General features: G+C 42.1%; 1 protein-coding gene across 4 annotated transcripts in view; it reads left to right on the top strand.

Annotated features, from left to right (window-relative positions):
* ppp2r3b (protein phosphatase 2, regulatory subunit B'', beta) overlaps positions 1–18,772 on the top strand; it is a 67,920-nt gene that overhangs the window by 12,772 nt on the left and 36,376 nt on the right. Inside the window, exon 1 of one of the 4 annotated variants that reach the window (XM_029703636.1) lies at positions 6,849–7,430. The exons of the other annotated variants lie outside the window; for them this stretch is intronic. Within the exon in view, the coding sequence (XP_029559496.1) occupies positions 7,293–7,430 (138 nt within the window). The 5' untranslated portion in view covers positions 6,849–7,292. Of the gene's footprint in view, positions 1–6,848; positions 7,431–18,772 lie in introns of those variants that run through there. 4 annotated transcript variants of the gene reach the window in all.

Here is an 18,772-nt window from a genome sequence, read left to right as displayed (position 1 = left end):
ATGTTCACTGATATATCGTGCGTCCCTAGTAACAACAGTGTCATTACAGCAGCTAAGTGCTTGTTCAGTTCTCAATGACTAGGCCTATATCTATTCTATTCTGAAACACTTTATTTCAGTATAGAGGCTTTATTGGCATGGGAAACATATGTTAACATTGTCAAAGCAAGTGAAGTAGATAATAATTCAATTATCGGGCTGACTCTTCTCTGTATATGTCAATGATGTTGCTGTAAATTGTCCAGTGGCGATTTTTATGAATTGTTCAGCAGTCTAATGGTTTGGGGGTAGAAGCTGTTGAGGAGCCTTTTGGTGCTAGACTTGGCGCTCCGGTACTGCTTGCCGTGCGGTAGCAGAGAAAAAAACATCTATAACTTGGGTGACTGGAGTCTCTGACAATTTGATGGGCTTTCCTCTGACACCGCCTATTATATACAGTTGAAGTCGGAAGTTTACGTACACCTTAGCCAAATACATTTAAACTCGGTTTTTCATAATTCCTAACATTGAATCATTGTAAAAATTCCCTGTCTTAGGTCAGTTAGGATCACAACTTTATTTTAAGAATGTGAAATGTCAGAATAATAGTTGAGTGATTTATTTCAGCTTTTATTTCATCACATTCCCAGTGGGTCAGAAGTTTACATACACTCAATTAGTATTTGGTAGCATTGCTTTTAAATTGTTTAACTTGGGTCGAACGTTTCGTGTAGCCTTCCACAAGCTTCCCGCAATAAGTTGGGTGAATTTTGGCCCATTCCTCCTGACAGGGCTGGTGTAACTGAGTCAGGCTTGTAGGCCTCCTTGCTCGCACATGCTTTTTCAGTTCTGCCCACACATTTTCTATAGGATTGAGGTCAGGGCTTTGTGATGGCCACTCCAATACCTTGCCTTTGTTGTCCTTAAGCCATTTTGCCACAACTTTAGAAGTATGCTTGGGGTCATTGTCCATTTGGAAGACCTATTTGCGACCAAGCTTCAACTTCCTGACTGATGTCTTGAGAAGTTGCTTCAATATATCCATATAATTTTCCTTTCTCATGATGCCATCTATTTTGTGAAGTGCACCAGTCCCTCCTGCAGCAAAGCACCCCCACAACACGATGCTGCCACCCGCGTGCTTCACGGTTGGGATGGTGTTCTTCAGCTTGCAAGCCTCCTTTTTCCTCGAAACATAACGATGGTCATTATGACCAAACAGTTCTATTTTTGGTTCATCAGACCAGAGGACATTTCTCCAAAAAGTACGATCTTTGTCCCCATGTGCAGTTGCACACTGTAGTCTGGCTTTTTTTATGGTGGTTTTGGAGCAGTGGCTTCTTCCTTGCTGAGCGGCCTTTCAGGTTATGCCAATATTGGACAATTTTACTGTGGATATAGATACTTTTGTACCCGTTTCCTCCAGCATCTTCACAGGGTCCTTTGGTGCTGTTCTGGGATGGATTTGCACTTTTCGCACCACCAAAGTACATTCATCTCTAGGAGACAGACCACGTCTCCTTCCTGAGCGATATGACGGCTGCGCGGTCCCATGGTGTTTATACTTGCGTACTATTGTTTGTACAGATGAACGTTGTACCTTCAGGCATTTGGAAATTGCTCCCAAGGATGAACCAGACTTGTGGAGGTCTACAATTATTTTTGAGGTCTTGGCTGATTTCTTTTGATTTTTCCCTTGATGTCAAGCAAAGAGGCACTGAGTTTGAAGGTAGGCCTTGAAATACAATCACAGGTACACCTCCTGTTGACTCAAATTATATCAATTAGCCTAACAGAAGCTTCTAAAGCCATGACATCATTTTCAGGAATTTACCAAGCTGTTTAAAGGCACAGTCAACTTTGTGTATGTAAACTTCTGACCCACTGGAATTGTGATTAAGTGAAATAATCTGTCTAACCAATTGTTGGAAAAATTACTTGTGTCATGCACAAAGTAGATGTCCTAACCGACTTGTCAAAACTATAGTTTGTTAACAAGAAATTTGTGGAGTGGTTGAAACACTTAGGTTGGAGTCATTAATACTTGTGGGTCCTGGATGGCAGGAAGCTTGACCCCAGTGATGTACTGGGCCTTTCACACTACCCTCTGTAGAGCCTTATTGTCAGATGCTGAACAGTTTCCATACCAGGCAGTGATGCAACTGGTCAGGATGCTCTCGATGGTGCAGCTGTAGAACCTTTTGAGGGTCTGGGGGCTCATGCCAAATCTTTTCAGTCTCCTCAGGGGGGGAAAAGGTTTTGTCGTGCCCTCTTCACGACTGTCTTGGTATGTTTGGACCATGATAGTTCGTTGGCGATGTGGACACCAAGGAACTTGAAACTCTCGACCAGCTCCACTACAGCCCTGTTGATGTTAATGGTGGCCTGTTCGGCCCGCCTTTTCAGTAATCATTTAGGTAAGTTACCTTCGCTTCCTTGGGCACAGGGAATATGGGGGTCTACTTTTAACATGTAGGTATTACAGACTCAGTCAGGGAGAGGTTGAAATGTCAATGAATACACTTGACAGTTGCTTTGAGTACACGTCCTGGTAATCCGTCTGGCCCAGCGGCTTTGTGAATGTTGACCTGTTTAAAGGTTTTGTTCACATCGGCTACCGAGAGCTTTATCAGACAGTCATCCAGAACAGCTGGTGCTCTCGTGCATGCTTCAGTGTTGCTTGCCTCAAAGCGAGCAAAAAAGGCATTTAGCTCGTCTGGTAGGCTCACGTCACTGGGCAGCTCGCTTCTGGGTTTCCCTTTGTAGTCCGTAATAGTTTTCAAGCCCTGCCACATCCGACGAGCGTCAGAGCCGGTGTAGTAGGATTCAATCTTAATCCTGTACTGACTTTTTGCTTGTTTGATGGTTCGTCTGAGGGCATAGCGGGATTTCTTATAAGCGTCCGGATTAGTTTCCCGCTCCTTGACCGCGGTAGCTCTAGCCTTTAGCTCGATGCGGATGTTGTCTGTAATCCATGGCTTCTGGTTGGGATATGTACGTACAGTCACTGTAGGGACGATGTCATCGATGCACTTATTGATGAAGCCGATGACTGAGGTGTATTCCTCAATGCCATTGGATGAATTCCAGAACATATTCCAGTCTGTGCTAGCAAAACAGTCCTGTAGTGTAGCATCCGTGTCATCTGACCACTTCCGTGTTGGGCGAGTCACTGGTACTTCCTACTTTAGTTTTTGCTTGTAAGCAGCAATCAGGAGAATCAGGATAGAATTAGGGTCAGATTTGCCAAATGGAGCTTTGTATGCATCTCTGTGTGTGAAGTAAAGGTGGTCTAGGATTTTTTTTCCCCCTGGTTGCACATGTGAAATGCTGGTAAAAATGTGGTAAAACTGATTTAAGTTTGCCTGCATTAAAGTCCCCGGCCACAAGGAGCGCCGCTTCTGGGTGAGCATTTTTTTTCTTTGCTTATGGCCTTATAGAGTTGGTTGAGAGCGGTCTTAGTGCCAGCTTCACTTTGTGGTTGTAAATAGACGACTACGAATGATACAAATGCGGTTGTTAAGTCATCTCCCGTTTGGCGAATTAGGCTGTGATTCGATGATAAATTAACAGGCACCGCATTGATTATTTGCAACGCAGAACAAGCTAGTTAAACTAGTAATATCATCAACCATGTGTAGTGAACTAGTGATTATGTTAAGATTGATTGTTTTTTATAAGATCAGTTTAATGCTAGCTAGCAACTTACCTTGGCTCCTTGCTGCACTCGCGTAACAGGTGGTCAGCCTGCCACAGTCTCATCGTGGAGTGCAATGTAATCGGCCGTAATTACCGATTTTGTTATGAAAACATGAAATCGGCCCTAATTAATCGGCCGACCTTTAATTAGGAGTTTACTCGCTCGCCTACGGATTCTCAGAAGGATCCCCGATCTGCGTCCCCTTTTCCGGTATCTTTTCTTAACGCAAAAGGCGTGGATCTGAGCCTGTTCCAGTGAAAGAAGGATATCCTTCTCGTTGGACTTGTTATAGGAAAAAGTTTCTTCCAGTCCGCGGTGAGTAATCTCTTTCTGATGTCCAGAAGTTATTTTCGGTCATAAGAAACGGTAGCAGCAACATTATGTACACAATAAGTTACAAAATAAGTTATGCAAACAAAATTGCACAATTGGTTGGGAGAATGTAAAACGTCAGCCATGTTCTTCGTCGCCATCTTTTGAAAGGCCTATGGGTAACGTCAAACCCAGAGTTTTTCTTGATCAGGTCATTTGGTCAGGAAAAAACCTGATCTGTGTATCATTAGCTCAATAGCAGTTAGGCTAGTTCCAGTCGTTGATGTAGGCCACCTAGCCCATGGCTCCAGTTAGTCGCCACGTTGGCCATATGGATTTTCCCCTAAACCTCCATGATGACAGTGTCATTCTTGCTACTGCCTTATCACTCTTCTATGCAAGCCAGCTGATCCTGCTCACATCATGTTCCTGCTAGCGGCCCTTCCCTAACACCCACCATGTATGTCGGTGAAATGGGCCCTTTTTTTGTCTTGGGTTCATATGGATTCTCAAATCCCTGTCTCAGCCATAAGATTGGCGAGGATTGAGCTGGAGCTTGCTCGATTCCATGTACAGGCTACTCTGCTATTGTTTTGTATTGACTTTCTCCCGCTGTTGGGTCAGAGGGGTCACTTGCTCACTCTCGTTCGTTCTCTCTCTCTCTTATGCTTGCTCTCGTGCTGTTGCTCTGTCTCGCACGCTCTCGCTCACTCTCACCATAATCTCTAACATTACGCAACAAGCTCTCACTGAGAGCATGGTATACTGTTTCCTGTTCATATTTAGAGCCTTCAGATTAGACAGGTTGGTGGGTGGACTCATTGTGTAAGAATGTGTTTATTTGTGTTTGACGTGGTCTCTATATAGTGTACCATGTCTACTTTTGTCTCTCTATGCCATAGTTTTTATTTAATTGAAATGTTTTTTGCATCTTCATATTTTGGCAACCAGGGTAGGCTTTAGCCTTTCAAGAGCAGACAAAAGCCCAAGGCTGAATTGGTGAGTGGTGCCATTGTTAAGTAGTTTTGGCCTCTGTGTGCATGTCTGCGTGAGTGTGTGTGTGTGAGAGAGTGGCACTGTTGGCACTGACAGCTGTCCTCTCCAGTGAAGGCCCATCTGATTCTCCCAGTCAGTCCAGTAGTACTCAGTACCAGAGCTCACTGGTACTACAGAGAGACTTCTCTCTTCCTCTCTGTGTTCCATTTTCCAAAGAGAGGCTGTGTCCTAAAGTGTGAACGAACAGATCGTTATCACAGAATAATACCTCTGTTTAGGAAACAACTTCAGATTATGGCTCTCGCTAATGCAAACACTGACAGAATATATATATATATATATATATATATATATATATATATATATATATATATATATATATATATATATATATATATATATATATATATATATATATATATATATATATATATATATATATATATATATATATATATATATATATATATATATATATATATATATATATATATATATATATATATAGTGCTCAGTTTGTTTGAGTCCTCGTGTTTTCCTTTCGTGTTTGTGACGAGCGTAGAGGGACAACAAAAGGCAGATGGCGTGAAAAGGCTTCACAAATGGCTTATCAAACTGCTGCCGTATCCTGCTATTGGGGGACAACAGGAACTAGGTTTGTGCTGAAACCAGTGGAAGAATGTGGACTCTGTGATCCCGTCATCTAAAAATACTTATCATTTTAGCCCGGCTGTGCTTTTCTATTCACACCCTGCATTTTTACACATCACAACCACACTGTATTCACTAACACACACACAGAGCTCAAGTCATTTTCAGCCTAATTAGATTTGTTTGAGAGAACAACAACTGGCGTTTTATAAAAACATCTCTCCTCTTGAACGCACCCCTCCTCCACGCCTAGGCTGCCTAGTGCCGTTGGATCAGCACGTTTATGGGGAATTGATGTAATTGCTGTCAGTCCAGGACAGGAGGCGGATGTTTGCGCAAGCACTAAAGATGCATACTTGTTTCTCCAGATCTGGTGTCTTGGGTTGCCCAAACAGTGCTCGCTGGTGCTTTTAATAGGCAGAGACTGGTTCGGCCATCATTCTTTGAAATTCAACACTTCCCCTTCCATACCGCCGGCTAGGGCCCGTCAACTATAATAAGACGTGGAATGGATGGCAGCCCGAGCCTGTGAAGGGAAGGCAAAACAAAGGAAGACCATACAACGTGATGCACAGAGGAAAACTAAGGCTTTTCTTTTCTCACTTTTTGTGAGTTGTCACAAGTTTTGATGGCTTCTCCTATCGTCCTCATCGGCTCAAGTTTTTTACACATATTCATCAGAAAAAGGTGTGCCCTGCCTACATGTATTTTGAAGTTGGTTAAATATACCTTTTTAATATGACGGAGGCCCACTAATGAATCTGGCTGCTGCCACAGAACCTGGTATCTCATGCTGAGTGGAGTCTCTGAATTCCCAACGAAATAGGAGGAAGAACTGACGGTGAATCTTGCATTTCGAAGCTCTTGCCCTGAAGACATGTTTGGTACTTCCAACTACCAGCTGGATTGTGGTCATAAAGAGACAGCTCTAGGTATTTTCCTGTGGCACAGACCTACTAGTGTGTCTCGGGAACCGTTAGGTAATATGGTTGCTGTGCTGTTAGGAAGCTGGTGAGCAGGGGGTCATCTTGGCATTCGGCTGCATTCCCAAGTTAGCGGGCCCTCAACAACAGCAGGTCTGTCTCTTTACATAACCTTCTATGAGAGCTGAGGAATGCAAACTGGAAAGGGCATATCCACACCTCTCTCTCTCACACACACACACACACACACACACACACACACACACACACACACACACACACACACACAGTCCTTATCTCCCTAGTGGCTGCTGGTAGGCTGGGTCTCCCTGACCCTAGCAGTCAGTCACTTTGGTGTGTGTGTAGGATAGCAGACAGACGGGCAGAGTTTTGAGGCTCGTGACACTGCAGCAGCTGCTGCCCAGCATTAAGAAGTTCTCGCTCTGTTAAAGGACAATCACAGGGACAGAGGAGCGCTACCACTACTTCCACTGCCTACTGCTACTCTGACTTCAAGAGGCTCTCCCAGGACAAGGACAGTGGACACACACTGAGTATTTATGTTCTAGTAATTAGCCTAATTACTGCTAGTACTACTACTACTACTCCCACTACTACTCTTGCGATTTGTACTATTGGGACAATCCATAGGAAGATAATCCCATTGGATCAGAGGGTGTGGATCTGTGTGTGCGTTTGTGCGGAGGCATCCTGTCCTGTCTGGCGCGAGGATGAGGATGAAGGAGCTGTCGTTGCGTCAGGACCCTGACCTGAGGAAGGAGCTGGCTCTGCTGGCCCGCGGATGTGACTTCGTTCTGCCATCACGCTTCAAGAAGAGGCTCCGAGCCTTCCACGCTGAGCAAGGACAGGCAGGTGGTCCACTCCCAATACAAGACTGTGTTTTCATCCTCTCTAGTGTTTGTCTGTATGAATGATTGTGTCGGCTAAGTCTTCCAGCAAGGACAGACCTGCGGTCCTATTGTAGCCTATAAGGTAGCACTCTGTTGGAGTCCATCTGTCTGTCCATTGATCTACTATGTCCATCAGCAGTAGGCTAACTGACAATGTAAAAGCTTTCCCAAAGGACACGTCCTATACTATAGCAGTCTAGGACAAACATTACTGGCTGTGACATGTTTTGTGGCTTCTAACAAGGACATGCATGTTGTCCATGTTGTCTGTTACTCTTGGGGTTAGATACATTTTGGATTGTGGCAAGGGAAGACTGGGTTAGGGGCTGGAAATGGATGTTTATTTTGTTCAGTAGGCCATGGTTGGATTCCAATGTCAAGCATACCACTTAGCATGCTCCAATACATAGCTTTATTACAGGGTGGAACGCTAGTATGGATATTGGAACAGATGCCATGTTACATTTTTATGGCTGTAGTCCCATGTCTCACAAACTCTGATTTTGTAGATGCATTGTGGGTAATGTAGTTGATGCAGCCAGCAGTAGCTGTGCTTGTAGTTGGAGGTGTGAACATTTTAAACATTTAACCAGGTGAGCCATAATTTGCTAAACTAGGCCAGGCTGTGTTATCTTGCTTAAACTGATAGTTCGAGATATTGGCAATTAACGCTAGCTGATCTCTTCATCATTGCGCTAGTTAACAATCGCCCTCGAACTATCCATTTAAACCAAGAAATCCCACACAGAGAACAAAATGTTTTCTAAGGGAGACCTGGCCCAGGAAGACCGATCAAAGCAAAGCTTTGCCACAGTTTGGTTTTAGGCTGTTTAAAGGATACTGTTGTAAATGTTGTCCCAGGACACGATAAACTTAAATTCAGGTTAGGGGTGAGCCCCAAGTTGAGGTGCCCTTGTGCACTGTGTTTAGTTTAACCGACCATGTGGTTCTTGTGAATGTGTGGAATATCTCAAGGATTAGCGGTTGTGCTTTGGGGAGCTCTGCTGGTGGAGAGAGAGTGGGAGCAAGATCAGGTAGAGTTGGTGAGTGAGAGAGGGGGGGAGACAGTCGGACAGTTGTGGGGCAGCAGGAGTAATCTGTCCTTTTATAGCCATAGCTGACACCCGCGCGCCGAGAGGAGCAAGAGAAGATCAACAGCATTTATCTATCCCTGCTCTGAGCAGAATGCCACAGAATATTTCCAAACAGACAACACTGCACACGCCATACAAGGACTCATGTAGATAGACATCTAGATCACTGCTCTCTTGGTCATCTGTATTAATTAGGATAACTGCTGCTGAGCTTTAGTTCAACAGCAGTCCTCATTGAGACTTTGACAATAAGGCATGTTACAGAGCCATGTCTAGGGTGAGTTAAAGGCCACACTGGAGATTGGGGAAAACAGAATACAACAAAACACACAACTTTTTGTTTTAGGAGCGCCAAACATTGTGTTTGTTTGTGTTCAGGCATGGATACAGCGAATTTAAAGGACGAGCAGACGGATCCAGAGGTTAAATGCCATGTAAATGGTCTCTGGGAATGATGTACCTTTTGACATTTTATGTCATTTTAGCAGACTCATACTCATGGGATAGCTAAAAAGATGTCCAGCTACAATATGCTGTCCTAAGTTAACATTAGAACATGTTACCAAGGTGACATCGTCCACTGAATCACATTTTCACCCTCGAGTCGGTTAATCTTACCAAAAACTACTGTATAAACCTGTAGCTAATATTGTCATTTTTTTCATGAGCAAGTCTTCACTATCTAATTCTACATCTAGCTAAGGTGTTTTGTGGTGGCAGAATAAGTTTATGAAATGTGCATAAAAAATTTCTAGCTAACGCGTTGCTGGCTGAACCAGTCTCCAGTCAATCCATATGAAAGGAAAAGGCAGGGATGCTAACACCAGTTCACACACTCCATGCTAAATACTTCCTCTAGCTGACTAGTTAGTGTAGTGAGGTTCTAACTAATGCACAAATTACTTTTCATGGCATCTGTTCTGCTGTGACTAGTGCACCGAGTTTTACAGTACAGCTGACTTTTCTCTGCAACTTTATTGCGTTAGCCAAATGTTACTCAGTAGCAAGGCACAGTGCCTGCTGTCAGTCAACTTCATCAACAAGCTAGCAAACTAAGTGCACTACTTTTGACCAGAGCCCTATGACCAAAAGTAGTGCACCGTGTAGGGAATAGGGTGCAATGTTTTTCCTCCCCTTCAGACTCACTTCAGCCCATAGAAAAATAATGAGCATCTTAGCCATATTGAGTGTACCTGTAAAGTATCTATCAGACACTTGTCTGACTCATCTACTGTAGAAGTTGGGAGGATTTCTACCTGTTGATTAGGATATCTTAATAGTATGTGTGCTATGCATGATGGGTCTATGCAAATCATAATGGGGTGTATGGGATCATGACAGGTATACTAGGGTTAATATCATATAGGCTAGGTTATATAGCTTATTATAAACTGGGTGGTTCAAGCCCTGAATGCTGATTGGCTGACAGCCGTGGTGTATCAGACCGTATACCACGGGTATGAGACAACATGTATTTTTACTTATCTAATTGCGTTGGAAACCAGTTTATATAGCAATACGGCACCTCGGGGGTTTGTGGTATATGGCCAATATACCACAGCTAAGGCCATATACCATACCACCTCGTGCCTTATTGCTTAAATAACACACACAGCTCAGCCATTATGAGCCTAGGAGCAGACAACTGTCATTCTGTCTTCGGTAGAAACAGTGTAGAGACACACACACACACAGCTGTGCCCAAGCTCTGACATGCTTTGGGTTTTATGTTACTGGGGTTGCAGCAGGCACTTTGGAATAACATTCAGGTTTTAGGAGGATTGATCCCCACAGATTCAGAGTAGAACAATGTTGGGTCTGGTTGTACCCTATGACATAAGCAAAGCACCAATCTCTTGAACAATGCTGAACGTTAAAAGTTTGCTGATGACACACTCACTCACTCAATTCACAGGGCTTTATTAGCATGGGAAATGTGTTTACATTGCACAAGCAAGTGAAATGGATAATAAACTAACGTGAAATAAGCAATTAGAAATCAACAGTAAACATTACACTCACACACATCACTGCTATGAACTTCTGTTCTTCTCTAATCAGGGGTCTGGCATTCAGGCCCAGCCAAGATGGCTCCTGTCCTATCTCTCTGGGTGGCTGTCTCCTGACTTTGCTTTCAGAGACATGCTGGTTATCTCTGGTTGCCAGATTACACTCGTACACAAGCAGAACAAAACACACACCTACATTAGAGCTCTCTGATCTTTTTTTTTTTTTACTCTGCTATTAGGCCTAGTTAACTACTTGTTGTTTACAAACTGATTACGTTTGCCAATTTGTTATTTCAGGGATGTTTAGAATAGGCCACGCTGTCTTGTCCGTTTTTCATTTAGCATGTAGATAATCTCTATTTTGCCAAAATAACAGGCTACTTACTCCTTGTTGATTACCTTCTTAACCTTAAAATCCATAGTTTTCTGTTGAATGACTGAAATGTTATAAATCCCATTGATATGGGATGGCAGGGTAGCCTAGTGGTTAGAGCGTTGAACTAGTAACCGAAAGGTTGCAAGTTCAAGTCCCCGAGCTGACAAGGTACAAATCTGTCGTTCTGCCCCCGAACAAGGCAGTTAACCCACTGTTCCTAGGCCGTCATTGAAAATAAGAATTTATTCTTAACTGACTTGCCTAGTTAAATAAAGGTAAAATAAAAAAGGAATTTGCCATCTTCACTTTCTTGGGCTTTGCTTCTTGTATTGTTCATTAATTGGGCTAGTCTATATAAATTTAGGGCAGCTAATACCTACCTACCGCTTTAGTTGGGCTACAAACTTAGATCTACTAATATCTACCAGTACTTACTTACCTGTCTGGTCATAAACTTAGGTCTACCAATACCTACCTACCTCTTTGGTTGGGCTACATCAACTCTGGTCTACCTATCTCTCTAATTGGTCTACATAAACTTAGGTCTACCATGACCTACCTACCTCTCTAGTAGGGCAGGGAATTGCCAGGGGCCTCACGTTATGATATTATCACGATACTTAGGTGCCGATACTATATGTATTGTGATTCTATATGTATTTCGATTCTGTGATTCGATGTTCCAAACATATTGTTCACCATATGTCTGCTACAGAGGGACAAGAGAGCCATGAGAAAACAACAAGTTTTAATTAGTCAGAATGAAATGTGTTGAACATAAATTGACTCCCTGTTCTAGAAGATGGAGAACAAGCTATGAAGGGAATTTTGTTGCAGGTTCAGCCAACTAGCGCAAGCATAATATTACGATATGATATCGTCAAATAATATTTTGATTATTGAACTATTGACACCCCCCCCCCCCCCCATTTTGTAAAAATGTATATAAATAAATAACACTATCTTGATTACTTAAGTATTCAACCCCCTGAGTCAATACATGTTAGAATCACCTTTGGCAGCGATTACAGCTGTGAGTCTTTCTGGGTAAGTCTAAGAACTTTGCACACCTGGATTGTACAATATTTGCAGATTATTCTTTAAAAAAATTCTTCAAGCTCTGTCAAGTTGGTTGTTGATCATTGCTAGACAGCCATTTTCAAGCCTTGCCATAGATTTTCAAGCAGATTTAAGTCAAAACTGTAACTAGGCCACTCGGGAACATTTAATGTCATTTTGGTAAGCAACTCAGTGTATATTCCTCTTCTTCCCTGCCTAAGCAAGTTCTGTCAGACTCTGGCATCATAACTAAGAAGAATGGGATAAGTGATGCTTTCAATCATTTTATCTCGACAAGCTTTTTATTTTAGTGAAACGGTGGTTTAATTTACCCTGGTCAGTCAATCGACTGCTCTTCCGTCTGCCAGCCATCTAGCTGACTCAACGGTTAACCCGTCAACTTCTTGAATCTTTGTTTTCATTTCAACAATTTACTATCTATGATGTGCTAGATGCCTTGCTTAATATTGTTTTAAAAACATCCACTGGGGGGCTGATATGCTTGATCCATTTTTGCTGCAGCTCTCTGGCCCCCTGATTTGCCGAATCATTAACCCATAGTTTTAACCTGACGATTATATCTGGGACTATCCCTAAGGTTTGGACGGGGGCCCATGTACCCCCCCCCCAAATCATTATCGCCCTATTTCTAAACTTTGTCTAGCTAAAATATTAAAATCCTTGATTAATTCTAAATGTACATCAGTTGGGTTTTAGACCAGGTCATGGCGCTCACTGCTGCATCCCTAGTTCTACATTATGTGGTTAACTGTATGGATAAAGGCAACTAATTCAGAGGCTTTCCTCAATTGGTCTAGGCTGCATGTAACTGGTTTATCAATTACTTGACAGATAGAACTCAATGTATATCTACTGATGGTGTTAAATCAGGTTTCCTGGAAAGGTGTCCCACAGGGGTTGATTCTGGGTCCTCTACTTTTGACTGTTTATATTAGCAATATCGACTTGTCTGTAAAAAAGAAAACGTAACATTCACTTGCATGCCAATGATAGTGTTGTGTATGCTATTGCCCCCACAGTTGACCAGGCTCTATCTGAACTACAGTCTGCCTTTATTGTATTGGAGTAAATCTTTATTGACCTGAAATTAGTATTGAATGCAGGTAAAACTAAGTATACAGTGCATTTGGAAAGTATTTGGACCCCTTGACAATACCCCATAATGACAACGCGAACACACGTTTTAGAAAGTTTAGCAAATGTATTGAACATAAAAAAAAACATACCTTAAACAGACCCTTTGCTATGAGCTCAGGTGCATCCTGTTTCCATTCATCATCCTTGAAATTCTTCTACAACTTGATTGGAGTCCACCTGTGGTAAATTCAATTGATTGGACATGATTTGGAAAGGCACACATGTCTATATAAGGTCCCACAGTTGACAGTGTCCCCGCACATTGACTCTGTACCGGTACCCCCTGTATATAGCCTCACTATTGTTATTTTACTGCTGCTCTTTAATTATTTCTTACTTTTATTTATTTTTTTAGGTATTTTTTTCTAAAATGCATTGTTAAAGGCGTAAGTATTTCGCTGTACGTTCTACACCTGTTGTATTCGGCGCATGTGACAAATACATTTTTATTTTATTTGTTTAATGCCAGTGGCAGGTAATTGGTAAAACTAGAAAAGAGTAGAGGGTATAGAGAAGCTTCCATTAAAAAAAGTAATTGAATTCTATTAGATATCTCTGAATCCACAATATGGAAGAGGTTGAAAAGCCATAACACAACAACCGGTTATGGTCAATGATATCAAAGGTTGCACTGAAATCTAACAGTACAGCTCCCACAATGTTAATATCAATTTCTTTCAACCAATCATCAGTAATTTGTGTCAGTGCAGTACATATTGTGTTCCCTTCTCTATAAGCATGCTCAAAGTCTGTTCATTTGTTTACACAGAAATTGCATTGTATTTTGTCAAACACAATTATTTTCAAAAAGTTTGCCAAGAGCTGGCAGCAGGTTATAGGTCTGCTTTTAGAACCAGTGAAGGCCACTTTACCACTCTTGGGTAGTGGAATTACTTTGGCTTCCCTCCAAGCTCAGATTAAAGATATGACAGATAGGAGTGGCTATAGTCAGATACCATCCTCAGTAGCTTTCCATCTAAGTTGTCAATGCCAGGAGGTTTGTCAATATTGATCGATAACAAAACATTTTCCACTTCCCCCACACTAACTTTAAAAAATTCAAACTTGCAGTGCTTTTCTTTCATTATTTGTTTTTTTTTTATGCATGAATACGATGGTTCATTGTTAGCATTTCCTTCCTACGTTTGCCCACTTTGCCAATTAAGTAATCATAAAAATAATTGCCAACATCAAATTGTTTTTGTGATGAATAAGCCATCTGATTCGATAAAAGATGGAGTTGAATTTGTCTTTCTGCCCATATTTTCATTTAAAGTACTTCAAAAACAATTCCCATCATTCTTTATATAATTGATATTGGCTTCAAAATATAGTTTCTTCTTCTTTTTTGAGTTTAGTCACATCATTTCTCAATTTGCAGTAAGTAAGCCAGTCAGATGTTCAGCCAGACTTTTTAGCTACTCCTTTTCCCCCATCTCTTTCAACCATACAGTTTTAACATTTTCTCATCAATCCATGGAGCCTTAACAGTTTTAACAGTCAGTTTCTTAACAGGTGCATGTTCATCAATAATTGGAAGAAGCAATTTCATAAATTCATCAAGTGCAGCGTCTGGATGCGCCTTATTAATCACATCAGACCAACAAATATTTTATCATCCACATAAGAGTGACAGCAAAATCTTTTGTGTGATCTCTTATACAGTATTTTAGGCCCAGCTTTTGGAACTTTGGCTTTCCTGGCTATAGCCACACTATTGTGATAACTGCATCCAGCTTTAGAACATGTTCTACAGTATTGGTAAAAATGTGATCAATACATGTGGATGATCTTGTTCCTATAGTGCTTGTAAACACCCTGGTAGATTGATTAATAACCTGAACCAGATTACAGGCACTGGTTACAGTGAGAAGTTTCCTCAAGCGGACAGCTTGATGAAAACCAGTCAATATTCAGGTTCCCAAGAAAGTAGACATCTCTGCTTACATCACATACACTATCAAGCATTTCACACACATTTATATACTGACTGTTAGCACTTGGTGGCCGATAGCAACACCCCAAAAGGAAAAAGCTTCAGATGTGCCAAGTGAACCTGCAACCACAACACTTCAATAATACTTGACATTAGAGGTCGACCGATTATGATTTTCCGCCTCCGATTATTGAAGGACCCAAAAAAGTCGATGCCGATTTAATAAAAAAAAAATAAAAAAAAGATTATTATTTTTTTGGGTAATTTAAAATTTGGAATAATGACAATTACAACAATACTGAATGAACACTTATTTTAACTTAATATAATACATGAAAGAAATTTAGCCTCAAATAAATGAAACATGTTCAATTTGGTTTAAATAATGCAAAAACAAAGTGTTGGAGAAGAAAGTAAAAGTGCCATGTAAGAAAGCTAACGTTTAAGTGCCTTGCTCAGAACATATGAAAGCTGGTGGTTCCTTTTAACATCAGTCTTCAATATTCCCAGGTAAGAAGTTTTAGGTTGTAGTTATTATAGGAATTATAGGACTTTCTCTATACGATTTGTATTTCATATACCTTTTGACTATTGGATGTTCTTATAGGCACTTTAGTATTGCCAGTGTAACAGTATAACTTCCGTCCCTCTCCTCGCTCCTACCTGGGCTCAAACCAGGAACACATCAACAACAGCCACCCTCGAAGCAGCGTTACCCATGTAGAGCAAGGGGAACAACTACTCCAAGTCTCAGTGTGTGACGTTTGAAACGCTATAAGCCCGCACCCACTAACTAGCTAGCCATTTCACATCGGTTACACCAGCCTAATCTCTGGAGTTGACAGGCTTGAAGTCATAAACAGCTCAATGCATTGCGATGAGCTGCTGGCAAAACGCACGAAAGTGCTGTTTGAATGAATGCTTACCAGCCTGCTGGTGCCTACCATCGCTCAGTCAGACTGCTCTATCAAATCATAGACTTAATTATAATATAATAAACACACAGAAATACGAGCCTTAGGTCATTAATATGGTCAAATCCGGAAACTATCATCTCGAAAACAAAACGTTTTTTTTCTTTCAGTGAAATACAGAACCAGTCTGTATTTTATCTAACGGGTGGCATCCCTAAGTCTAAATATTCCTGTTACATTGCACAACCTTCAATGGTATGTCATAATTACGTAAGATTCTGGCAAATTAATTCGCAACGAGCCAGGCAATGAACGCAAGAGCAGTGACACAATTTCATGTTAGCAGGCAATGTTAACTAAATATGCAGGTTTAAAAAGATATACTTGTGTATTGATTTTAAAGAAAGGCATTGATGGTTTGGTACATTGGTGCAACGACAGTGCTTTTTTTCGCAAATGCGCTTGTTAAATCCTCACCCGTTTGTCGAAATAGGCTGTGATTCGATGAGAAATTAACAGGCACCGCATCGATTATATGCAACGCAGGACACGTTAGATAAACTAGTAATATCATCAACCATGTGTAGTTAACATAATCACTAGTTAAGATTGATCGTTTTTTTATAAGATAAGTTTAATGCTAGCTAGCAACTTACGATTGTTATGAACTTGAAATCGGCCCTAATTAATCGGCCATTCCGATTAATCGGTCGACCTCTACTTGACATACAATCTTCTCTAAGCATTACAGGGATATAGCTCTGAAATAATAGGGCAACACCTTGCCCATAATTGTTTGTCTCTTCTATAGATGCTATGTCCTTGTATTGCTTCTGCTGTATCATCAAAATAATTATCTCAGTGAGTTCAGAAATGGCTAATATATGAATGTTTGATGTTAGGAAGTTATTGATTTCATTAACCTTATTTCTAAGGCTACATTTATTAATATGGGCTATTTTCAGCCCTTTCCTGGGTTGCTTATCAGAGATGGAAAAGAGCAAACAAAGCAAGAGAAAAAAAATATACATTCCATTAATCAGTTGGCGTGTGCGTGCTACGAACCCATATGGTTAGCTCTCTCATCCCTTCCAAGCGGGAAGGGTGGACAATGAGCCTGTCATGTCACCACGTGCTCCGTCAGCTTTCATCGCTGGGATAAGTTCTTTCCTCTTCTGGCGCACAGCTTCAGGATGTCCTCATTGAGGAAAATATACGTTCCTCTCAAGTTCTTGGCTCTTTCCAGAACAGCTACCTTGTCCTTGAACCTCAGGAACTTGACCACTATCGCTCTGGGCCTGTCACCTGGGCCGGTGGTACGTTTTCCAGTCCTGTGTGCGCGCTCCACCTCAATCTTCCTGTGGTCCATCTTCAAGTTCTTATAAACTCAGCAAAAAAAGAAACGTCCCTTTTTCAGGACCCTGTCTTTCAAAGATAATTCGTAAAAATCCAAATAACTTCACAGATCTTCATTGTAAAGGATGTAAACACTTTCCCATGGTTCAATGAACCATAAACTATTAATGAACATGCACCTGTGGAACGGTCGTTAAGACACTAACAGCTTACAGACGGTAGGCAATTAAGGTCACAGTTATGAAAATGTAGGACACTAAAGAGGATTTCTACTGACTCTGGAAAAACACCAAAAGAAAGGTGCCCATGGTCCCTGCTCATCTGCATGAACGTGTCTTAGGCATGCTGCAAGGAGGCATGAGGACTGCAGATGTGGCCAAGGCAATAAATTGCAATATCCATACTGAGACGCCTAAGACAGCGCTACAGGGAGACAAGACTGACAGCTGATTGTCCTCGCAGTGGCAGACCACATGTAACAACACCTGCACAGGATCGGTACATCTGAACATCACACTTGCTGGACAGGTACAGGATGGCAACAACTGCCCGAGCTACATCAGGAACGCACAATCCCTCCATCAGTGCTCAGACTGTCCGCAATAGGCTGAGAGAGGCTAGACTGAGGGATTGTTGGCCTGTTGTAAGCAGGTCCTCACCAGACATCACAGGCAACAAAGTTTCCTATGTGCACAAACCCACCGTCGCTGGACCAGACGGGACTGGCAAAAAGTGCTCTTCTATGACGAGTTGCGGTTTTGTCTCACCAGGGGTGATGGTCGGATTTGCGTTTATCGTCAAAGGAATGAGCGTTACGCCAAGGCCTGTACTCTAGAGCGGGATCGCTTTTGAGGTGGAGGGTCCGTCATGGTCTGGGGAGGTGTGTCACAGCATCATCGGACTGAGCTCGTTGTCATTGCAAGCAATCTCAACGCTGTGCGTTACAGGGAAGACCTCCTCCCTCATGTGGTACCCGACCTGCAGGCTCATCCTGACATGACCCTCCAGCATGAGAATGTCACCAGCCATACTGCTCGTTCTGTATGTGATTTCCTGCAAGACAGGAATGTCAGTGTTCTGCCATGGCCAGCAAAGAACCCGGATCTCAATCCCATTGAGCATGTCTGGGACCTGTTGGATCGGAGGGTGAGGGCTAGGGCCTTTCCCCCCCAGAAATGTCCGGGAACTTGCAGGTGCCTTGGTTGAAGAGTGGGGTAACGTCTCACAGCAAGAACTGGCAAAACTGGTGCAGTCCATGAGGAGGAGATGCACTGCAGTACTTAATGCAGCTGGTTGCCACACCAGATACTGACTGTTACTTTTGATTTTGAACCCCCCCCCCCCCCCCTTGTTCAGGGACACATTATTCCATTTCTGTTAGTCACAGGTCTGTGGAAC

The sequence above is a fragment of the Salmo trutta genome, chromosome 20 (genome assembly GCF_901001165.1).
Source record: "Salmo trutta chromosome 20, fSalTru1.1, whole genome shotgun sequence".
In the NCBI taxonomy this organism is placed as follows: Eukaryota; Metazoa; Chordata; class Actinopteri; order Salmoniformes; family Salmonidae; genus Salmo; species Salmo trutta.
Note: the sequence above shows the minus strand (reverse complement) of the source record. Positions and strands in the feature narration are given on the sequence as shown.